Source organism: Budorcas taxicolor, chromosome 11 (assembly GCF_023091745.1).
Source record: "Budorcas taxicolor isolate Tak-1 chromosome 11, Takin1.1, whole genome shotgun sequence".
Classification (NCBI taxonomy): Eukaryota; Metazoa; Chordata; class Mammalia; order Artiodactyla; family Bovidae; genus Budorcas; species Budorcas taxicolor.
Genome location: NC_068920.1, coordinates 108,516,099 through 108,540,302, shown reverse-complemented (window position 1 = coordinate 108,540,302; position 24,204 = coordinate 108,516,099). Strand labels below are relative to the sequence as shown.

The 24,204-nt window shown below is 53.1% G+C and overlaps 1 protein-coding gene across 7 annotated transcripts in view; it reads left to right on the top strand.

The window, feature by feature from the left end:
• Nucleotides 1–24,204, top strand: part of ATOH8 (atonal bHLH transcription factor 8) — a 41,121-nt gene that overhangs the window by 8,472 nt on the left and 8,445 nt on the right. For 3 of the 7 annotated variants that reach the window (XM_052648092.1, XM_052648091.1, XM_052648090.1), the window contains exon 2: nucleotides 4,245–4,436. In XM_052648092.1, the coding sequence (XP_052504052.1) occupies nucleotides 4,245–4,436 (192 nt within the window). Of the gene's footprint in view, nucleotides 1–111; nucleotides 291–3,604; nucleotides 3,785–4,244; nucleotides 4,437–24,204 lie in introns of those variants that run through there. The other 4 variants (XR_008200118.1, XR_008200116.1, XR_008200117.1 and 1 more) reach the window with 3 other exon arrangements.

The window sequence follows — 24,204 nt, the reverse complement described above, 5'->3', positions numbered from 1 at the left end:
GGGGTAATGGTCTTTATTTGGGGGAATGTTTCAATGGGCTAAAACTACCTATGAATAGTGACCACAGGGCCAGGTAAACAACCAGAGCTCAATACATGGTTTTTTTGTTAGACCTGGACTTTGAGAGAAGCAGAGGGGCAGAGTGACAAATCTGGGACAAAACTGGCTCAGAACTTGGCACAGGAGCTCCTAGGTTGGCCTTGACCTCATCTGTTGCTCTGTCATCCCACAATGATCCCGGATCCCCACGAGCAGATCCCTTCTGAGAGCCCTGCTCCCGACTGGCAGATGTGAGTACATGCTAAGTTGCTTCAGTCGTGTCCAACTCCTCGCAACCCTATGGACTGTAGCCCTCCAGGCAATTCCTAGAGTGGCCCCTGGGTGACAGCACACTAGGGCCTGGGTCGCATAGCTGTGCCTGCTGTCCAGAGCCTCCACAGGCAGGCTCTCCCTTCCTGGGTGCAGAGGAGAGTGGGGGCTGGGCTGCTCCTGAGACCCCTGCCGCTCTCCTAGGACCCCCAGGAAACTTTTTGTCCCACGGACCTTGTTTATTTGTTCAGGCTGATAAGCAGGATTCTCCGGGCTCTGGTTGAGAACAGGCAAAGTGCATTGTTCTGCAAGCTTTTTTTCAGATGGATTTGGTGGCATGGTCAGAGCTTGGGGGTGGGGGGCAATGTACGGGAGTTGGGGGAGTTGGCAGTCTCTCTGTCTCCTCCCTGCCCCTCCCTGGGTTTCCTAGCCTGGTGAGGGGCGAGTCCTTGGCTGCTGGAGGATGTTGAAAGGTGACTGCAAACCTTGCCTGGGCCCTGGGCTGTGGTCTCAGGACCCCGGGGGTGAGGGCGGGTAAGGGATGAGCAGGTGCTACTTCCTGGCTCCAGATCTGCTTCTCACCCTCTCTGGGGCCCTTCTTAGGAGACTCTCTGCCACACCTATGGACATAATGCCCCTGACGGGCAGTGTAGCGCATGCGCCGTCTCCTTTAGTCCTTCCCACATTGTGCGGCCAAGCCTGTTTGTGATACAACAAGGACACCCAGGCCCAAAATGATCATGTCTCTTGCCCAGGGTTTGTGGCTAGACCAGGAGTTAGCCCAGGTGACCAAAGGATGTACAAGCTTCACCTCCACACCAAACACCTAAATCTTCGTCCTCAGGGAGAGAACAGTTTTGGAGAATTCCCTGGTGGTCCAGTGGTTAGGACTATGAGCTTGTACTGCCAAGAGCATGGGTTTAATCTCTGGTTGGGGAACTAAGTTCCCTTAAGCCACATGGTGTGCCCTGCTCACAAAAAAAGAGAGAGAGAGAAGAGAGCATTCATTTGTTCATTCAGTCCCTCACTGGACAAATCCTTTGGAGGCCAGTGATGGGCAGGATCTGTGTTAGGCTCTGCATACGGAGACTTGCCCCCGACAGCTCACAAGGAGACTGACCATTAAATGACTCACAGTCATTAGGGGTTAAGAACAGATGGGGGCGATTAGAGCACCATCAAGGACAGGTACCCATAGCCTCTGGTGTGGGGCTGGGGGCCAGGTCAGGGAAAGCTCTTGGACACGGTGAGCTTTAACATGGGCTCCATTTGTGGATGCATTCAAAGTTCTCATCTGAAGCAACCCTCTCTCTCTTTTAAAAAATTAATTGATTAGGTTGTGTCGGGTCTTGGTTTCGTCCTGCAGGATCTTTTGTTGTGGTGCATGGACTCTGTGGCTGCAGCGTGAGGGCTCAGCTGCTCCGAGGCAAGAGGGATCTTCATTCCCCAACCAGGGATCGAACCCATGTCCCCTGCATCACAAAGTGAATTCTTAACCACTGGATCACCAGGGAAGTCCCTGAAGCAGTTCTCTTGTTTATGCTGTCTTGATCACAGCACTGTTGACATTGGGGGCCAGGTCATTCTTTGCTGTGGCCGCGCTGTAGGATCCTGAGCACTGTAGGACATTTAGGAGCATCTACCCACTAGTGATGATCAAGAATGTCTGCAGGGCTTCCCTGGCAGCTCAGTAGTAAAGAATCCACCTGCTCATGCAGGATACACAGGTTTGATCACTGGTCCAAGATGATTCCACATGCCGTTGGAGCCACTAAGCCCGAGTGACACAACTTCTGAGCCTGTGCTCTAGAGCCCGGGAGCTGTAATTACTGAGCCCACATGCTGCAGCTAATGAACCCCGTGTGCCCTAGAGCCCATGCTCCTCAGCAAGAGAAGCCACTGCAATGAGAAGCCCGTGCACAGCAACTAGAGAGTAGCCCCTGCTCACTGCATCTAGAGAAAAAGCCCAGGCAGCAGTGAAGACCCAGCACAGCCAAAAATAGATAAATGAAACTAAAAAACATCTGCAGACATTGCCAACTGCTGCTGAGCGATGATATTATCCCTGATTGAGAACCACTGGTCCAGAACAGTGCTTCATGTGTGTGTTGAGTGATCCTGCCATGGGGACCGCACTCACTGTGCGATGAGGGTTAGTCAGTACCAGGTATCAGTGTTGGGGATGGATGTTGCATATAGCTCCTGGAGAGCCATAGGGAGGAGGACGCCACAGCCTTGGTTGCTGGGTATGCACGATTAGCCATTTAGATGAACGACGCATCAGAGCAGCTGTATCGGTTAGCACGTGTCTAACCGACAGGTGGACTTTGTGGTGACGTCTCCACATTACAGGGGCTTCCCACGTGGCACTAGTGGTAAAGAACCTGCCTGCCAGTGCAGGAGATGAAAGAGACTCAGTTTCAACCCCTGGGTTGGAGAGATCCCCTGGAGGAGGGCATGGCAACCCACTCCAGTATTCTTGCCTGGAGAATCATATGGATGGAGGAGCCTGGTGGGCTACAGTACATGGGGTCGAAGAGTTTGACACGACTGAAACAACTTAGCATGCATGCTCCATGTTTCGACACAGATCTGTGCTGCAGTCCATGTAGCTTTTTGCTCAAGCAGTGGAAACATTGGTGAATGATGTTAGAGACTCCATCTCTTCACCTGATACAAACTGCTGTGCCATTTGTGACTGTCCACTCACCACCTGATGTGAAGAGCCGACACTGGAAAGGACCTTCATGATGGGAAAGATTGAGGGCAGGAGGAGAAGGGGGAGACAGAGGATGAGATGGTTGGATGGCATCACCAACTCAAAGGACATGAGTTTGAGCAAACTCCCAGAGATAGTGAAGGACAGGGAAGCCTAGCACGCTGCAGTCCATGAGGTCGCAAAGAGTCAGACACGACTGAACTGAGTGACTGAACAAGTCAGTGATGAATGTCAAGGATGTCGAGTCAGGTTGGAACTGTACTTATTAGGCACCTGTTGTATGCCCAGCAGCTTCCCAGGTCCAGAGGTCAGAAAGAAAAAGAAAAGCATAATCCAGTCACGTGTGGGCCTCCCAGCTGAGCATTGTCACTTTCCTCTGATCTGTTCTGAGGGTCTGGGTGCTTAGCTCTGCTTTGATGTTAAAGCATCACTCTTTTTAAAAATTAATTTTAGTTAATTTTTGGCTGTCCTCGGTCTGTTGCTGTGCGCTGGCTTTCTCTAGTTGCAGCGAGCGGGGGCTACTGTCTAGTTGCAGTACATGGGCTTCTCATTGCAGTGGCTTCTCTCGTCACACAGACTCTCGGCACTCAGGCTTCAGTGGTTGCGGCTCACCGGCCCTAGAGCTGAGGCTCAGTAGTTGTGGTCCATGGCATGTGAGATCTTCCCTGACCAAAGATCGAACCCATGTTCCCTGCATTGGAAGGTGGATTCTTACCCACTGTACCCCCACTGCGGTCCATAACCTCAGTCTTGAGGGTAAGTCCTCTGATGGTAGAATCCAGTTACTCTTGTCATCAGACCCCAAGTGTCCAGCAAGACAGGTGTCACTGAATGAGAGAACAGACTCTCAGAGCAAAAAACATCTGTTCTGTCCAAGATTCCTTCTCAGGGAGACAGTGGAGGGAACTCTGTCCCAGGGGGAAGCGCACTGTGCTTCTTGATTACTGACATTCGGGCAAGAGCCAAGCCTGGCTTTCCTCCTGTACAGCCTGGGAATGTGGATGCCCCCCAGGGGTTGTGTGTGGGTGTAAACAGCAGGTGATTAGAACAGGGAATAAAATCCGGGTGGAGAGATCAGACAAACCACCTCTGCCGCCCGACCGTTCCCTCCCCAGCAGTGGCGTGAATGGCCCCACACCTTCCTGGCCAAGGTGCTCCCTGGGCCGGTTCTCAGCAGAGACCGGGCAGCCCCTGCTGACGCCTTCTCACCCACCAGGTGCCGTGTTACTCGTATGGGCAGAAGCTGTCCAAGCTGGCCATCCTGAGGATCGCCTGCAACTACATCCTGTCCCTGGCGCGGCTGGCCGACCTCGACTACAGCGCCGACCACAGCAACCTCAGCTTCTCCGAGTGCGTGCAGCGCTGCACCCGCACCCTGCAGGCCGAAGGCCGCGCCAAGAAGCGCAAGGTACGCGCCAGCCATGCGGGCAGCAGCCTGTGGGGAGGAGGGGGAGGCAGCGACCGCAATCCAGGGCTCCTCTTACTTGCATCCAGCGGCTTCCAAAGGGACCAGCGAGACCAGCCTCTCGGAGGCTTGCTGGGATTCACGTCAGTTTCAGTTTCCTTGGGCCCCTGAGATTGTGTGTGACTCTATTCCTGGGGCTTCCCAGGTGGTGCTGGTGGTAAAGAACCCGCCTACCAACGCAGGAGACGTGAGACATGGGTCCGATCCTTGGGTTGGAAAGATCCTCTGGAGGAGGGCATGGCAACCCACTCCAGTATTCTTGCCTGGAGGATCCCAAGGACAGAAGAGGCTGGTGGGCTACAGTCTATAGGGTGGCAAAGAGTCAGGTACAACTGAGCAACTTAGCACACAACACACTGGTAATGGGGCTCCTGGGTACCAGGGCCAATCCCCTTGGGCCTCTGTTTGCTCATCACTTAAATGAGGACAGCTTAACTCTGAAGCTCTTTCTGGTCTTACATGTTCTGGTGCTGAGTTCCCCACTCAGCCCCTGATTAACATCATATTAGGGGGAGATCTCATGGGCTGGTAACTGCCCAAGAGAGCCCTTCAGTATGTTTTGGCACTATGACTTGGCCTGTGGGTTTTCTGAGGTCGTGCATTAAGGCAAATCATGTTCATTCATTCATTCATTCTGAAGGGATTCATAGAGCCCCAGCTCTTTGCTGAACCTGCTGGGCAGGAGTATAAAAATGATAAACATGTGGTCCTAGCACCTCTGTAGCTCACAGGATGCTCAGAGACCCTCTTGCATCTGGATAAGGGCAGGAGAGTATAGACAGGAGGCCCCAGAAGCCTTTGCTGGGTAAGGGAAGGCCAGGCAGAGGAGGGACAGGCTGCCTTTCCTGCCCAAGGGAGTTAGAAAGATCACTTTTGTGTAAGTGGTGTTTGAGCTGGGACCAGCAGGACAACCAGGAGGTTGCTGAGCAGATGAAGCAGGAACAGCATTGGAAACAGAGGGAACAGTGTAAACAAAGCCTAATGTGTTTGGAGAAATATGGGCAGGAGGAAAGGTGTTGGGCACAGCTTTGCTTCCCAGGTGGCTTGGCTTCCAGCATTTCCAGTTGCGGGTCATTGCCAGGCAATGCAGAGCAGGGCTTGTGATGTAGCCCTCTGGATCTCTGTGCACACGAAGCTACAGGGAGAGAGACAGGCTGGGACCCAGTCCGTACCCATAAGAAGGGTGGAGGTGATTAGAGATGCCTGACTCCTCTGGGCATGTAGGGATGGGAAGAGCAGCGGGGTGGGGGGCAGTGACTCTATCATCCTCCATCTGTTCCTTCCTTCCACTTCCTCCTTCCTTCCTGGCCCCCTACCCCCCCTTTCAAGGAGGCCCTTCTCTGGGTTCTCCAGGCCTTCCAAACGCCCCTTCAAGAGGCTTCCAGGCAGAGAGACCCTTGTCGACTCTCCTGCCAACAGCAGGGAGGAGCCTAGCACATCCCCACTACCAGCCACTGCTGTGTTGATGGCATGTTGCAGTCCTGGCAGTGATTTAACGTGGACCAATTAGGTGAAATCTTCATCTAGTGGGTGAGAAAGGAAGTGCCACTGGCTGCTCGCAGGGCGGCTTTCCTCTGGAAAGTGACATGGATAAATTAAGGGTGTGATTGATGGCTCCATGCAGCACTCTGTGACAAAGGAGGGTTGTAAACTCTGGGTGAACTTCCCCTGGCATTTGGGCGGTCGGAGGTGTGGATGGGCAGGGTGGGCAGGCGCCATTTCCCCCATTTAAGCCCCTCGTCCACACCCCCACCCCAAGTCCTCCCCTCACCCACCAAAGGCCAGAGTGCTGCCCCCCTTCCCTGTTCTGTGGAGCAGAGTGTCCTGGGCTGGGGAAGAGGAGAGACACTTGGAAAGTGAGAGGAGAAGAAAGGGGAGTGGGGTGACGATGGCCAGCAGAGATGAGTTTTTGGCTTCCCCTGAAATCAGCCCAAATCTAAGACACCGTAAAGCCCATCTGGTCCAGCCTCCACATTGTCCAGATTGGGAAACAGGTGTTAGATGGTGGATTAGAGCATCAAACAGGCTTCTCTAGTGGCTTAGACAGTAAAAGAATCTGCCTGCAATGCAGGTCCCCGGATTCAACCCCTGGTTTGGGAAGATCCCCCAGAGAAGGAAATGGCAACCCACTCCAGTATTCTTGCCTAGAGAATCCTATGGACAGAGAAGTCTGGCAGGTTACCGTCCATGGGGTCGCAAAGAATCAAACATGACTGAGTGACTAACACTTTCACTTTTAAGAGCATAAAACAGCTCTGAGTTCAAGGCTTGGTTCATTTTGGACTCATTTTTTAACCGCTTGCCTCAGTTTTCTCCTCAATCAATGGGGATGTGGAAGCATCGGTGATTTCCAAGGCTGTTTGCAGTCTGATTTCCAAGTAGAGATCCTGCCTCACCTCTGAAGGGCAAGGGGCCTCTGACATCCTGTAGCCCCTCCTGCCAGGGGGGTGTCCTGAGGCTGCCATCTCCCGAGGACCACGCCTGGACAACCACCATTACCAAGAGGACTTAGAGGGAGGGGTGGGCCAGGGTCCTAGAGCTGTTGGGACATCTTCAGGCCCCGCCACTGTGCTGGTAGATTGGCTGATCACAGCATCACCCCCTTCCTGCTGTGTGTGCCTTCCTGCATCTCTGTCACCAGGCAGGTAGGTAAGTTTCACGGTGTCCTCAGGATGGTCTTCAGTGACTGCCGAGTGACCCTGAGTGGCTTGAATGGGCTACTATTTTGTTAATGAGAACCCCTGGAAATACATCCCTTTATTTGTTCATTCATTCATTGACTCATTCCGTGTTTATCAAGCACTGGCAGTGAGTTGTATGTTGGGAAATCCCAACCTGAGCACATGGGTGCCATGGTGGGTGTCAGCAATGAGGTCTGAGCCTCCCAAGTCTCTGTAGATGGGCTTCCCCCATGGCCCAGCAGTAAGGAATCTGCTTGCAATGCAGAAAATGTAGGAGGTGCTGGTTCTATCCCTGGGTTGGGAAGATCCCCTGGAGGAGGCCATGGTGACTCACTCCAGTGTTCTTGCCTGGAGAGTCCCCATGGACAGAGGAGTTACGGTCCATGGGGTCACAAAGAGTCAGACACGACTGAAGTGACTTAGAGCACTCACACACACAATCTCTGTGGACAGAGCATGTGGATGCAGTGGGGTGTCAGAGGGTGGGGGTTTCAGATGAAGCCCCTGTTACCCATCCCCTGCAGCCACTCAGGGCGACCTGAGGGTTTGGGGATGCAAGTGAGTCAGGCTTACATTCCAATGAAGGATAAAGAAAGGAGGAAACTAAAAAACATTCTGATGTAAGCGACCAGCTGAAAGGAGGTCCTCCATAAATGATCACCAGCAATCCCATCGATGGCACCCTGAGCGGTCCCACTCAAGGGTGGCTCCCTCACAGTTCATGTGCCCCAGGGGCTGGGTGACCCTTTTCCAGGATGCCTCCTTGAGAGATTGTGCTCTGTGTCTGCTGATAAACTGCCTTGTCCCTCCAGGCCTGTGTTAAGAATAGGATTTAAAGTGAACTTGACTTACCCCCTGGGCCCCAAGCACACCCTTGCCCACCCCAGCCTTGCCTTGCTGAGGTGGGCACCCACATTCCTTGACTGGTGAGTCCTCCAACTCTGGGCCTCACAGGATGTGACTCTGAGGATCCAGGGTCCCTCTGGAAGCCCCAGTCATGCAGAGAGGTGCATCGGAGGCTGCCCAGCTGAGAGACAGGTGGGAGGAGTGGAAGGGCTCCACAGAGTTCGGCTCCACAGAGTTCAGCTCCGACTCCGGCCGCAGCCGGAGATAATGTGCCTTAAGCACCTGGCTCTGGGCCATGTTTCCGCAGCTCCTGTTTTTAAAGCAGCGACTCCTGGGAGCTTCTGAGGAGGAGGGGAAGAAAGAGCAGCAGAGCTGTTCCACACCTGGGCTGGATCGGCATTGCTGGACCTCGGAATAGGAGAGGACCAGTTTCCTACAATCTAGGGCACTGCCTTCCAGTGATTTGAAGCTATTGAATAAAATAATAGCAACAATAACAACAATAATAATAGCAACAACAAAAGTAATAGCAGCAGCAGCAGCTACTAACGTTGATGGTATAGTTTAAGCCCTGATGATGAATGACCAGTAAGTTCTTGTCCCCCACCAAGTTGCTCACAGGCCTCGGGGCTGTTCCCCAGTGACTCAGTGGTAAAGAATCCACTTACTAATGCAGGAGACTCAGGTTTGATCCCTGAATTGGGACAATCACCCAGAGAAGGAAATGGCAACCCACTCCAGTATTCTTGCCTGGAGAATCCCCATGGACACACACAGAGAGAAAAATCAGTCATGGTGTGCTGAGCTTGGGGCTGTACCAGTTGCCTGGGCAATGATTGGTGACCCCAGGCTGTGACTGTAGCTGTCAGTGCCAGCTGGACCGGAAAGGTGGGCTCTGCAAGTCTAGAGGCTGCTCCTCACCTGTGGGCGGTCTTCAGCCAGAAGAGGGGCCAAGGCTGGTGTGGCTCCATCAGATCTGCGTCATCCCCCTTCTGCTGCTTTCTGGGCAGGGAGTGCTTTTGGTGGTGATGGCAGTTTGGAGGGTAGTCGCACTCCTCTTTGGAAGGACATCTCAGGTGCAGACTTCTATGTTTTGGTGCTGGGGGCAAGCTGAGATGGCACATTGGTTTTGGGGTTAGGGGGTCAGTGGGAGCCGAGAGTGTTCTCTGTCTGGTGTCTGAGCCCAGGCCGCAGACCTGGAGGGACCTGCTGTTTCTGTGGACTGTTCCTGAGCCCTGAAGTGTGGGAGACAGCAACTCCACAATTCCTGTGCCTCCTGTGTCCCCAGAGTGTCCACTGAGTGGCGTTGTCTGAGCTCTGTCCCCCTGTCGCATGTATGGTCACCCTTATTGGGGCTTTGGCTTCTACGCCTCCAAGGTGAGTTGACCCCGGAAGTGATTGCTATGGCCCTTTCTGGTCAGACTTGCTGAGCTGAGGTCGCTTCAGCCCCTTAACTATCTAAATGACTAAATGTGTTTTGCTCCCTTCCCTTCTGCCCATCACAGGCATTTCACACAGATTTGAAAATCACTCACAGAGACTGTTGGGACCCCAGTGCACCACAAGAGTACTGACAATACCTGACGTTCTTAGAGCCTGGTTCACATGCTAGGCATGGTGCTGGGTGTTTAGTACTTCCGACGGATCACCCCGTTGACTCCTCCCTCCCCCATCCCTTCAAGGTGGAGACTGTTGTTGTCCCCTGTGCGTGAATGCTGTCACTTCAGTCATGTCCGACTCTTTGCAGCCCTGTGGACTGTAGCCCACCAGGCTCCTCTGTCTATGGGATTCCCCAGGCAAGAATATTGGAATCGGTTGCCATGCTCTCCTCCAGGGCATCTTCCCAGCCCAGGGATCGAACCCACATCTCTTATGTCTCCTGCATTGGCAGTCTGGTTCTTTACCATTAGCGCCATCTGGGAAGCCTGGTGTTGTCCCAGGAACAATGAATCCAAGGCTCAGAGGCCTAAGGAACTGGCCAGTAAGAGGTGCCGGGGGGGCCCTCTGCTGCTTCCCTGTCCTGCCCCCTGCATGGAAATGGGGTGGTGAGAGGAGGTTCTATCTCTACATCCTCTGGGCCATGTTACTGAGTTAAATACCATGTGCTTTGAAAGCCCGTGGAGCCCCTCTCTGCTGGGAAAGAAGGGGGGTGGTGGGAAACCACCATCAAATTCCCTTCTCGTCATAAAAATGGATGCAATTTATTTTTTCTGGCATTCCAATTACATAGACGTTTGTCGCCAGCTGTTTGTTCTAACGTGGAGCATTCTCTCAGCTGCTGTTTCCCCTCTCACATTTGACACCGTGAGTCCACAGGGCTGGCAGGCACTGGGCTGGAGGGCTCGTTTGGCCAGAGAGCCTCCCAGGTTAGGCTGGAGCTGTCTGCCCTGGAACGCAGGACGTGGCCGTCTGATGTTCCCCGGGTGGTCCCAAGGTGGGGAAGAGGCTGGGGCGCTGCTTTCCCCTCTCCTTTCACACTCCCTTCACTTCCTCCCCCTCCCCTCCCCTCACTCACAGACCCCCACCCTCCTCCCCTCTATACTGTGTGTGAATGAAAACTCAGGGTCTCTGACGGTGAGAAAGAAGCAAAGTCTCCCACTCAGAAAATCACAGAGACCGTGGAAAGTCCCCTCTAACGCTTAAGCCACTACCTCTCAGAGAAGCCCCTGGAGCACCGCTTTGATCCAGGGTACTCCCTGGAAACCGCTTGAAAGACTTGGTGGTCCCCCATCCAGGATGCTATAGGTGGGGGGTCGGTTGAGAGAACCCTACAGTTCTTTTAAGTTTCTGTGCTGCTGTCATTAACTTCAAGGCACATACAACAGGGAGATCGTTGGCAAGACCACAGAGTGGGCGAAGAGTAGGCTTTGGCTCTGGAGACCTGGGTTTGAGTCCTGGCGCTGGTACTTTCTGCCTGTGTGGCCTTGGGTGTGTTCCCTAACTTCTCTGAGCCCCTGTTCTCGCACGTGTGAAGGCAGAGCTTCCATGCCTTCCTTGCCGCCTTGCTGGAAGGCTTCAACAACATCCCGTAGGAGAAAGGGCTGGCCTCTTCTCAGTGCCAGGAAGGAAATCTCATGAATTTACAGCTACAAGGTAACAGCTTCATATGGAGCCCCAGGAAGGATCATCCCAGGAACAGGCAGTGCTGAGAAGGGATGAATGACCAGAGCAAATCGTTCTGAATGGGGGGTTTCTGTTTGTCCAGCGCTCAGGGCAGAGCTCTGGCCCTGCATCCTTAAAGGGGGTGAGCATCTCACCAGCCCAGAAACTCATGGGCTTTCAAAGTTCATGGGTTCATACCAGAGAACAAGCAGTAACCTGTGGTTTTACGTGATAATAATGCTGTTAAACAGACTCACCCTGGTGGCTCAGCGGTAAAAGTATCTGCCTGCCAAGCAGGAGATGCAGGTTCGATCCCTGAGTTGGGAAGATCCCCTGGAGAAGGAAATGGCAACCCACTTCAGTATTCTTGTCTGGGAATTCCCATGGGCAGAGGAGCCTGGTGGGCTACAGAACATGGGGGTCACAAAAGAGTCGGACATGACTGAGTGAACACCACCACATGAACACCAGAGACCACACTGACTGGGTGGGGAGCGCCCTCTGGGTGCCAAGCACCACCCATAATTTGTCTCTACCCCTTTTGCTACCCCTGCACTTTGGCATCACTTCCCCCGTTGCTCGGAGGGGAAACTGAGGCCCCGCGAAGTGCAGTAACTTGCCCAAGGTCTTGCGCTAGAAGCAGTGGAGTCGCTTTGTTTCTTTGGTTCCAATCTCTTAGGGCCCTAAAGTTCACGTACCGCCCAGCAGGGTGGCCCATGCCCCGGGAGACCCCCAGCAAATGGGGGTACAGGACCTTGTGGTGTGGGTGAGGGGAGCAACAGCTCTTATGTAAGCAGTCCGGCGGCGACTGCAGCGCGTGGAAACTCCATTTAGACGCGGGGAGCCAATAGCCCTCCGCCGCTGGGGGTGAAGGGGGTGTGGGCTGGTCTGGGGGTGGGGGTGTCAGCAGCCCCGATCCACCCCCACCCTCCCCGCGCCCCCCAGCGCCGCCGCCGCCAGCGAGGCCTGACACCAGGTTAAGTCGCCCGGCGGCCTCTGGCTGCAGCTGGGAGCGCGCCTGGTTCCCATTCGGGCGCTGTGGTTTTGATTAGCTGTTCCGCGAGGCAGGCCTGGTGGCGAAGCCCTGGGAGCTCCGCTGGAACACAGGGTCCCCCGCCCGGCCGCCGCGGCCCCCCCTCCTGGCAGCCCCAGACTCCAGATGTTCCGAGCGCTCGCTGGGAAGGCCTGCTGGCGCCACGGAGGGCAGAGGGCAGGGAAAGCACGCGAGCTGGAAGCCCAAGCACTCAGTCACCGCAGGGCTTGGCAGCCCGCCCAGCCCTCTGCTGGCACATTCCCCAGCTCTCCCCTGGCCATCTGTTCCCAAAAAACCCTTTCAGAGCCTCATCATCACTCACGATACAACAGCGCGAGCAGCTGGTTTGGAGGCAGCAGGGAAAACCGTGCAAAAGGTCCTTTGTGAGAGAGGAAACTCGCTTATGAATAACAGGGCTGGACGCCGTAAAAGTTGGCGGCTGGAATCCCTGTTTCTCAGGCGCCGCAGTTTTCTCCCGACTCTTTATCTCTGCTTTTTATTTCGTTTCCCCTTGTTTGCTTTTAATGTTGTTCCTTCCTCTTCTTGCACCAGTTGTGACTTTTCTTGCTCCTCCAAGGTGCCTGAAGGCCACCTCATTAAGTCTCCTGGACGATGCCCGACTGTTTTTTTTTTTTCCTGTTCTCTAAGCTGTAAAAATTGGGGATGGTTAGAAGTGACTGTTTTTGTAAAACCTTGGCTGGAGGAGACAGGGCAGGAAGAAGGTGCCTGGGAGGGCATGGTGCAGACAGGGCAGCAGAAAATCATAAACTGGAGGAAGGGTGGAGGGCAGAGAGGGTGCAGAGACCCCCACCATCTCATCAGAAGGAGACGCTTAGGGAGAAGAGCTGCATTAATGAAACACCCAGTGCCGGGCTCCTTGGCTGATTGCAGTATGACATGAAGCCTTTTTTAAGAACTGCTGCTGCTGCCAGAAACTTCTGGGAGATGTCTGCCTGGAATTTGGGCGCCTCCTGGGAGGGTCATCGGGGGCCCTTGGGGTGCTGGGGGAGTACTGGCCGCTGGGAGGCCGGCACTGGGGAGGAGAGGAGAGGGCAAGGCCTGTCTGCCTCCCTCAGACCCCTCTGGACCCTTGAGGAGGAGCTGAGAGTCAGGCCCAGGGTACCAGGTGGAGGTGGGGACAGTGACCCCTCCCCAGGTGTCAGATGCTGGTGACGGCATGGGGGTGTCACAGGTCAGGGGCAGGGAACTGGGGGCTTCCTCTTTCCTCTCTCAAGTCCTACCAACCTTTATTCCTTGCCTGCCCCCCACACTATTCCGTGAGACCCAGAAACTCAGCCACCCTTCACCCCAGCAGTGGAAAAATCCTGTCTTCCATACTGCTATGGGTTGTCGGCTCTTCCTACATCAGGTGAGGCTCTGGCTCTGGAGGGCATTTCATCTGCACTTTGGCTAAGACAGTAAAAGAACCTGCCTGCCATTGCAGGAGACACAGATTCGTTCCCTGGGTCGGGAAGATCTGGAGAAGGGAATGGTTACTTACTCCAGTATTCTTGGTGGAGAATCCCATGGACAGTGGAGCCTGGCAGGCTACAGTCTATGGGGTCGCAAAGAGTCGGACCCAACTGAGTGACTACATTTTCACTTTTCTCTCATCTGCACTTTACTCAGGTCGGTATGCCTTTCTCCTCTCTGCCCATTTTCACTTGGAGAGATGGCAGCTCCGCAGGACAAAATATTGAGACTTATCACAATGTCAGGGCAGTTGATCTCCTGATCCGAAGGGCTGGGTGTGGGCTGATTTCCCCCATCTCTGCTGAGGCCTGGGCGGGCAGATGTGTGGTCTGGATGCTGAGGCTGGTGTCAGCTTTGCCCTGGGGGCTGTGTAACTGGTGGCTTAGCTCCATTGTCTTATCCGGGAGATGCCAGTCTGCCTCCCTGTCTTTCCAGGGGTCAGTGGCACAAAGGATGTGAAATGCTTTTGTGAACTCTGCCTTTCCTCTCGTGTCTCCTGGTCTTTGTGGGGCCAAAGTTGAGGCGGGCCTGGGGAAGGACGGGTGGCCATTGGCCCCAGGCCTCTGGTGATGATGTGGTCTGTCCAGTGACCAGAGCTTGCTTTCTAGCCCAGAGACTTCGAGAGGACCAGGGAGAGGCAGGGGACAGGGGGGCAAGACTGCCCTCCCACTGGAGTGACCAGGCCTGTCCTGCCCACTGCCCAGCCTTGAGCCCCTGCCCTTGGTACAATGGACAGCCGGGCACAGGGAGCGCCAGCAGGCCCTAGTTCCCCACCTGTCCTCAAGCTGGTCATCCTTTTTCTTCCTGCCCCCACAGACCGGAGGCAGACCTATTCTAGGGGAAAGTATAGATCGCTGCCTTCCTTGACCTCCTGGTGTAAATGTTTCTAGAGGGTGAAGTAGGGAGCCTCTCATGCCTTCAAGGTGTTTGTTCTCTGCCCAGAATTCATGGCGACCTGGGGCCCCACTGCCTGGCTCCTCCCTGGCTCGATTCACCCCGACCTGAGCCCCTCCTTGCAGCTCTGCTGAGAGCCAGGTGTGACAGCCTCCCTGTCCTGCTTGGGACCCCTCAGGGGCTTCCCACAGGCACCTGCCCCTCCCCCCAAGTGACCTGGCTCCAGCCGGTCACTCTGGCTATCCCAATTTACACTCTAGCCACATGGAACTCCTCACCCAGAGGGGCTATTTTTGGCCTCTGTGCTCATACTGTCCGTTCTGCCTGGAATGCCCTTCTCTGCTGTCTGTCTGGCCACCTCCTGCTCATGCTGGAAGGCTCAGCTCCTCCTGGAAGCCCTCACTGACCCCCACCGCAGCCTCCTCAGGGCCCCAAAGCACGGCCACTTCCATGCCCTTACACAGGGGTGAGTAAAGTCTAATTCAGGCAAGCATCCTGTGATACACTTTGATAGAACATATTATATTATGTGATCCTCTATGATGTAATATTTTAGAGCTCGTTTTTTGTCATTATATTGCATTTTTACATAATTTGTTACCTGGTAAATTATGTGATATTAAAGCTTTATACTGTGAATTGACATATGTACACGATACCATGTGTAAGGTAGATAGCTAGTGGAAAGCTGCTCTATAACAGGGAGCTCAGCTCGGTACTCCATGATGACCTAGAGGGGTGGGACAGGGTGGTGAGGACGGGAAGTTCAAGAGGGAGAGGATCTATGTATACATATAGCTGGCTCACTTCATTGTACAGCAGAAACTGACACAACATTGTAAAGCAATTATACCCCAATTAAAAAAAAAACCCCTGTACTACATTACATTACACAGTGTATGTTTAATGTATCTATCTAGACTGTGAGCCCTTCCATCTTTGTGTCCCAGCTCCGGCACATACGTGTGTATGTGTGTTAGTCGCTCAGTCATGTCTGATTTTTTGCAACCCCATGGACTGTAGCCTGCTAAGCTCCTCTGTCCATGGAATTCTCCATGCAAGAATATGGAGTGGGTTGCCATTCCCTTCTCCAGGGAATCTTCGAAACCCAGGAATCAGACCCAGATCTCCCATACTGAAGGCAGGTTCTTTACCATCTGAGCCCCAGGGAAGCCCCACCCACTAAATAATGCACAGCATTCCTTCCATGAAAATCCACACGTTTGGGGCTGAATGTTCCTGGGCTGGAGGCTAAGACTGTAGGAAGGACCAGCTAGGGGTTTCAAGACACAGACACGGAAGTGCCCCTGGGCTCCTCCCAGGCTCCTGTTTGGGGAATTCTGGATCTTGTTGGCTTGAATCAGTGAGAAAAGCTTTGCATTTTAGATCACAGAGACTCCTCAGGCAGCAGTTTAAACTAACAGGGCTCCTGTTTCTCACAGTTAGGAAAGGTGAAGGGAGGTAACTATTCCCTGGCTCCAAGGCTCTGGTGATGCTGAGACTTCGGCTTCATTTTTGGTCTTTACCTCATGGCTACACAATGGCTGCCACAGCACTTGAGTACTTCATCCACATACTACATCCAAGGCAGGGCAGGGCCTTGCCAGTAAGAGCTTTTGTCTCCTCACCAGTTCAGTCAATCCTTTCCAGACATCCCTTACCCAGGCTGAAAGAGGGGGTGCTCTCCCTGAAACAGAGGAGGACATCAGGTCCTCTCAGCTAGGAGGGCAGCCAGGGCAACAGCCACGTGGCTAATCTCTCAAAAGTTGATCTGGAGTTGTGACAGAGTGATTTTCTTCCCAGTGAGGCTAAACAGTGTCATAACCATAACCACAGTACCAGAACCTCATCTCTGTGAGTTTGCCATTCCTCACTGCAGCTCCCCAAATTAAGGGCCGGTAGCCCAGGTGGTGCTAGTGGTAAAGAACCCGCCTGCCAGTGCAGGAGATGCAGGTTCAATCCCTGGGCCAGGAAGATCCCCTGGAGAAGGAAATGGCAACCCATTCCAGTATTCTTGTCGGGAGAATACTGTGGACAGAGGAGCCTGGCTGGCTACACTGCATGGGGCCACGAAGAGCTGGGCATGACTGAAGCGACTGAGCATGGACGCAGCCCATTTTCGCTGCGCAGCACTGAGGCCCAGAGAACCGAGGTGGCCATGCCAGGCCATTGGTGGCCTCATCAGTCTGCAAGTGCTTTGCAGTGTGCAGAGCCTCTCACACTTCTTGTCCTCTTTAGTCCTGCAGGGACCTCCTGAAATCCACATTTCTAACGGAGCTAGATGAGGAGGCTGGGACTTAGGGGGGTGAAGTCGCCAAGGGCCATCCAACCGGGTGGCCGGGCAAGACTTAGGAAGGCTCATCCACTTCTGTGAAACAGGCACTCCTGAGTCTAGACCATCACTGGCCCCTGTTCTCCCAAGGTGAGAGGTTTGGCAGTGCAGGGCCTCAAGCTGGGGGGCTGGAGTCTGAGTCTCAGCCCAGCCGCTTGTGAGCTCTTTCACCTTGGGCCTTCTCCAAGCTTTGCTTTCTTCTAAGACATGGCTAGAGATGTCCTCGGGTGAGGAGGGTTCAAGGCAATGATGGCCACGAGAGGGCCTCATCAGCTGGATGAGCTTGTTAGTCACTGGTGTTCCTAGAGGTCACTGCTGTCCATTACAAAGGTGAGCAGAGGGAGCCCACATGTCCCCTCCCCATCCCGTGACTTACCCTGGGTTGCTAGGCAGTGGACACCAGGTCTGTCCCTCTGCTGTGTGTGCATCCATGCACAGGTTTGCTGGGCATAAGTAGTCACTATCTGCCAGAGTCAGATGGAGGTCCTCACACGTGGTGGGCTGAGTTCCCAGCACTGGGGAGATGCCCGGAACTTATAGGTTTCAAATCTCCCTCTTTTTCCGAGGGATCAGGAGCCCTTAGGGGGGTTCCATTGTAGTAGGCAGGGTAGAGCCAGGCAGCTGGGAGCACAGGGGCAGCCCAGTGACCCCACCCACAGCCCAGAGAGCAGTGACAAGGTGTTACTGAGAACTACTCTGCCTCCGCCCTCAGGACAGCGAGGCGTTCCTGACACTCTCCCCACCAGCACCCCCACCACACACACAGAGGGTGTGGGTGGCAGCCAGTGTGCTTATTTGCAAAGGTTTAGCCCTGCGCACCCAGGGGCAGAACCCTCCTCCTCTGCATACTTGGGGTTGGCCAGAAAGTTCAGCAGCTTTTCTGTAAGATCGTGGAGAAAAACCTGAACAAATGTTTTGGCCAACCCACTACATGCCGTTGTTCTTTTATTTTTCTTCAGACTTTAACCTTTTTATTTTGTATTGGGGTATAGCCCATTAACAACATTGTGATAGGTGCTGGTGAACAGAGAAGGGACTTAGCTATACACATACATGTATCCATTTGTGGTTCGTCATTTGTTGTATCTCTATATGGGGACAAAAAGATGAAGCCAGCTTGAAGGACCCTTTACATTTATTTAAATAGTTTTAAAAAATTTACTTGTTTTAATTGGAAGATAATTACTTTACAATATTGCGATGTTTTTTGCCATACATCAACTTGAATTGACTATAGAAATGCATGTGTCCCCCTATCCTGAACACCCCTCCCACCTCCCTCCCCACCCCATCCCTCTAGGTTGTCCCAGAGCACTGGCTTTGGGTGCCCTGCTTCATACGTCGAACTCACACTGGTCATCTATTTTGCATATGGTACTTATATGTTTCAATGCTGTCCTTTCAAATCATCCCACCTTCTCCTTCAAGGATAAATGAATTCCTACTATGTGCTAGGAATTGTCCTAGGTACTGGGTCACTTTGGGGAACAAAACTGACAAAGGCCCCACCCTTTGGAACTCGGGGTAAGTAACACAGAGGCCAGACGGGAAAGCTCACAGGGGAGCCCTGCTTCTGAGCCCACTGTGCTGAATCTGCGGACAGCTCTTATGAGCATGACTTCCTGGTGTCCCAGGTCAGAGCAGCCGGGCAGAAAGGGCTGGGAGGCCAGTTCCTGGAGCAGGTGCAGTGAGAGCCCCCAGAACCACAGCCAGTGGCCCGATGGTGTGGGAAGAACAAAAAGAGCAACACCAGAGGCTCAGAAGAGCCAGGAGGCATGGAGCCATTCGGTGTCAGGGTAAAGGGCCCAGAAGCCTCCGGGACCTGGAGGGTCTTCTGTAGGCTGATTTCCCCGGGCTTGACCTTGAGTTGTCAAGAGGAAGCCAAAGTACATCCAGTAGCATCTGACGGAGAATGCAGGGAAGTGCATCAATTATCAAGAACTGGGACCTGTCCAAGCCGTTCGGGCACAGAAAATACGCGCTTCCTTTCTCTAGGGAAACTCACTTCAGCTCGGGGCTGCTTCTCTAGGGCGGGTGGAGGGGGTGGTCCTTGTGTGTTTTGCTCACCGTGGGACACTCACATGCTCTGAATGGAGCCTGGCATGGTCTGAACACTCAAAAAGTGTTCCCCAAATGAATGGAAGCGTGAAAGTCCAAGCAAGTGAGCTGTTTCCAGCAGTCCTCCACGGTATCCCATGGGCATCTCCTTGGTGCGCCCAGCGGAGCCCTGGTCACCTGATGGGGAGACGCAGTTCCTGTCGTGGTCAACTGACATGCAAATGGGGGAGACACACGCATACACACATGTGCGCACTGACACGTGGCTGCCGAGCGCTAAGGGCTTGGCTTCCCAGCCGTTGTGTTCTTTTTTAAAAGTAATTAATCTTTGGCTGTGCTGGGTGAGTCTTCATTGCTGCACACCAGCTTTCTCTAGCTGCAGCAAGCGGGACTTCTCTTGTTTCGGAGCATAGGCTCTAGGCACACGGGCTTCAGTAATTGTGCCGCCTGGGCTTAGTTGCCCCAAGGCATGTGGGATCTTCCTGGACCAGGGATTGAACCTGTGTCCCCTGCATTGGGAGGCAGATTCTTAACCACTGGATCACCAATTCCAGCCATTGTGTTCTTTAATCCTCTCTTCAACCTCAGACTGTAGACTACTATTATTACCCTTTTACTGGTGGAGAAACAGAGGCGCAGAGAGGTTAAGTAACTGCTCAGATTCACACAGCTGGTAGAACGGGGAAGTAAGGCTTCACACAGGGTCCGTCTGATGCCATAGCCACATCTAACCACCATGCTGCCTTGCCTCTCAATAGGGGTGGTGTGCGTTCGGGGGTGTCTCTGTGTGCATTTAAGTGTGTATGTGTACATGTGTGGGTGAAACATACATTTTTCTTCCTGGAACCTCTGTGGTGTCACTGATAGTAGGTGGTGGTGAGTAAAGAGCCCTGATCAGAGATGCCCCAACCCTCCCTTGATCCCATGGTAGCTTCAGAGTCTAGATGTAAGGGGCTTAGGGACAATAAGAAGGGCCAGAGGAGGGGTTTGGACACTGTTTTTACAGAAATCATTTGGTTATTTGGGTTGTCCAGGGCCTCACGGCTTCTCCCAGCCACCCCATTATTGCCTCCACGCATCCTGAAATATCAACAGCTAGACTCTTACCGAGGGTCTCCTAAAGACATGCTGTGGGCTTTGCAAAGGCTTGCAGGCTGCGGGCTTTGCAAAGGTTTGCAGGCTGGCACTTTGGCATGGATTCACTTGTCTGGCTGGTGCCCCATCACTCCTGCTGTCAATTTGCTATAAGGATTGGGGAGGGGAGACCAGAGATGTGCAGAAGGGTGCTTGGATCCCTGACACTGTGGTTGGGGATGTGTGTGTGTGTGTGTGTGTGTGTGTGTGTGTGTGTGTGTAGTGTTGGTGGCGGATCATGTGAGAGTCATGAGTCAGGGTCCATGGGAAGCTTCCAGGGAGCAGAACCTTCCTCACCTGGCTGGGCCACCTGTCTGCCCAGCTGTCTGCTCCCCTCCAGCCTGTCTGTGGGGCAAGGTCAGGGGCTCCTTGTGCTTCTGGGGTCTCGAAGAGCAGTGTGCAGCCAAGTGGAGTTGGCTGGACACTCTCCCAGGATGGGAAGCAGATGGGAGGCTGCAGCAGCTGGGGCTCAGGCCTCACCCAGGCCAGCTTGACCCTCGCCCTGTACTGTGGGGTGGGGTGGGATGGGGGCCAAGAAAGACAGACAGGCTGAGGGACTTGGAGAGAGAGACAGAGGGGCAGTCAAGAGAGAGTTGGCACAGAGACACACAGGCCGAGTATGGAGACAGAAGCAGAGCCTGGCCGCCAGAGAGCGTGGTCTGAAGCCCAAGAAGGCATCAGCATGATGGGGCCTGGGGTCTCCCTGCCGGTCCCCTGCAGGACCACGGGCTCCCTCCTAGCACTGGCCTGACTGTGGGAGTGCCAGGCCTCCCGTGGTCAGCCACCTTCACTTAGGCCCCAGTAGATGAAGGCTGAGATTTCCTTAGAACCAAGGAGGTAGCAGCTGGGTGGATGGCTTGGGGACTTTCTAGTCCTCTTTGCTGGTGAAGAAGCTGAACCTTATAGGGGCTTAGGGCTCTGCTTTGCTCTGCTGCATCCTAGCGTGTGACCTAGGGCCTCCATTTTCCCATCTGTAAAATGGGCACAACAACAGCCACCTCCCAAGGGCCGTACAACAGCAAAGGAGTGTGGTGGGTTCCAGACGAGGCCTCTGTCAATGGATTCGCTGACTTCTGTCCCCAGGTCTGGGGACACAGGGAGCCGAGGATGACCTGGCCTCCTCTCTCAGGAGCTCATGGTGGCACTGTGTGGGGTGAGTGGGCAGGCGATGGCAGTTGCACCAACCATAACTCGAGCACAGAGGATAGAGGAGAAGTCGGTGTGAAGCTCTTGGAAGCTTCAAAGGGAGACACATGTCCCCAGCCTGCAGTGAGGTGGATCTGGTGCCTCACTGTCTGAACTGGGGACACAGCGACCAGCAGAGCCCCACCCTCCTGTAGTCTCTGTTTCTGTGGGCAGGAGTAACTGGAAGCTAGGCTGTAACCAGGATAGAGGGGGCCTGGGGGATTGCATGGGGATGTCTCAGAGCTGCTCCTGGTACCTGCGTCCCAGCACCGCCTCTAGCATCTGAGCCCAGGAGGGATCCCCTGTGCTTAGCATGGTAACCCTTGTTGTTTCTTACCACTAGGAAAGTTCTTCCGTATGTGCTTGACTGACCCTGAGGTCTGAACACATCCATTGGCCTCAATCTGAAGGGGCTTATTTATTTATTTAAATATGTATCTATTTATTTGGCTGTGCCGGGTCTTAGTTGAGGCACCAGGATCTTTTATCTTCTTCGCGGCATACAGGACCTTTAGTTGTGACATGTGAACTTTCAGTTGCGGCATATAGAATCCAATTCCCTGACCAGGGATTGAACTCAGGGCCTCTGCATGGAAGCACTGTGTCTTAGCCACTGGACCACCAGGAAAAGTCCCAGCAGCAAGGAGTTTGGACTGTTGGACCAAGACATGCTCCTGACCTGGCCTCCTTGTATCACAGACAGTCACAGCATCCTACAGCCCAGGGCCCCTGACAATTGAATTCACTCCTCTGGTGTGCAGCTTGTTGGGACAGGGGAAAGGTGACTAGACAGCATTTACCAGCAACAGTGGTTTCAGTGGGCTTTCCTGATAGCTCAGTTGGTAAAAATCCACCTGCAACTCAAGAGACCTAGGTTCGATCCCTGGGTGGGGAAGATTCCCCTGGAGAAGGACATGGCAACCCACTCCAGTATTCTTGCCTGGAAAATCCCACAGACAGAGAAGCCTGGCAGGCTACAGTCCACGGGGTCTCCAAGAGTCGAACACGACTTAGCCACTACACCACAGGTGGTTTCAGCTTTGCCCTGGGGTTAGATTATAAGCTGCCCCAGGACAAGGCCTCTAACTCCAGTGCCTGTCACAGAGCTGACACTCAGGAGGAACTCAATAAATCTTTGTTGAGTAGATGAATTTTTCCCCCCAGTTCATGGTCCCTAGGTGGAGTCCTCCGGCTCACAAGGGGCTCTGGCCATCACTTTGCAGCTCTAAGACCTTGAGAGTCCTCCTAGCCAGGACACAGTGTGATCCTTGATTCACACCATGTTCCCGCCCTCAGCAAACAGCAGCCAGCTCCAACTGCTCATAAATTTCCTGCCTGTCACTCGTGGCGCCCGGGCCAGGCGAGGCAGGAGGCGCTGGGGGTGGGCTGAACCATACCTGCTTCCAGTTCCCTGGGAAATGTGGAGGCCAGAAGCCCAGGCCTCTGCATGTGCCCAGAATAACCTCAGCAGAGCTAGGCCCCTTGGAGATGTGGAAGCAGGTCTGCCAAATGCAAAGATGAATGGGCTGGAATGTTCGAGAAAACACAAACACCCGCTTGCGGTATGGTTTGTGCAAGCTGATTTCATTCCCAAGAAATCTGATACAGGTCTGCCTAAGCACAGGAAAAGTGTGTGGATGTATGGACCTAGAGAGTATCATACTGAGTGAAGTAAGTTAAACAGGGAAAGACAAATATCATATGATATCACTTATAGGTGGAATCCAAAAGTGATACAAGCGAAGTTATTTACAAAACAGAAACAGACTCACAGACATAGAAAGCAAGCTTATGGCTACTAACAGGGAAAACAATGGGAAGGGATAAATTAGGAGTTTGGAATTAACATATACACACTACTGTATGCAATAGATAAATAGTAAGGACATATAGCCCAGGGAACTATATTCAATATCTTGTAGTAATCTACAATGGAAAAGAATCTGAAAAAGAATATGTATGTATATATATGTGAATCACTTTGCTGTATACCTGAAATTAATACAACATTGTAAATCAACTGTGGTGGTGGTGATTTAGTCATTAAGTCGTGACCAACTCTTTGCGACCCCACAGACTGTAGCCTGCCAGGCGCCTGTGTGCATAGGATTTCCCAGGCAAGAATGCTGGAGTGGGTTGCCATTTCCTCCTCCAGGGGATTTCCTGATCCGTGAATTGAACTTGTGTCTCCTGCTTGGCAGGCTGATTCTTTACCACTGAGCCCCCTTAAGACTTCCCTGGTTGTCCCATGGTTCGGAATTGACCTTGCAATGCAGGAGATATGGGTTCTATCCCTAGTCTGGGAAGATTCTACCTGCCTCAGTGTGACTAAGCCTGGGTGTCACAACCCTAAAGCTTGTGCTTCACAACGAGAGAAGCGACCATAAAGGGAAGCCCGTGCAACACAGCCAGAGAGCAGCCCATGCAGCAACAAAGATCCAGGGCAGCCAAAAATAAAAGAAGTAAAATTTAAATGGAAATAGTAAGGAAATAAAAAACAAAAAAATTAAAAACTAGAAAAAGGAAAGGAAAAGCGCGTGGAAGAGCAATCACCTATAGCTATCGTGGTTTCTCTGGGTGGGGAGGGGGAGGTGACTTGAATGGTTTTCTTCTGTTTAGTTGTCTGTGTTTTAAGTTTTCTACGATTAACCTGTACTACCTATACATGTACAGAAGTTCTAATGGTTTTATTGAGATTATAGTTTACCCACTTAAAGCTTACAATCCAATAGATTCTAGGATTCTCATCAAAATGTGGCCATCCACACAACCGATTTAGAGCATTTTCTTTCTTTCCCCCTTTTTTCTTTTAATATTTGGCTGCACTGGCTCTCAGTTGCAGCCCACTGGATATTCATTGCCGTGTGCTCTGCAGCATGTGGGATCTTTTTTCTTTTTAGTGCGGCCTCAGCATCTTTTCCCATGGATGGAGGAGCCTGGTGGGCTATAGTCCACGGGGTTGCAAAGAGTCGG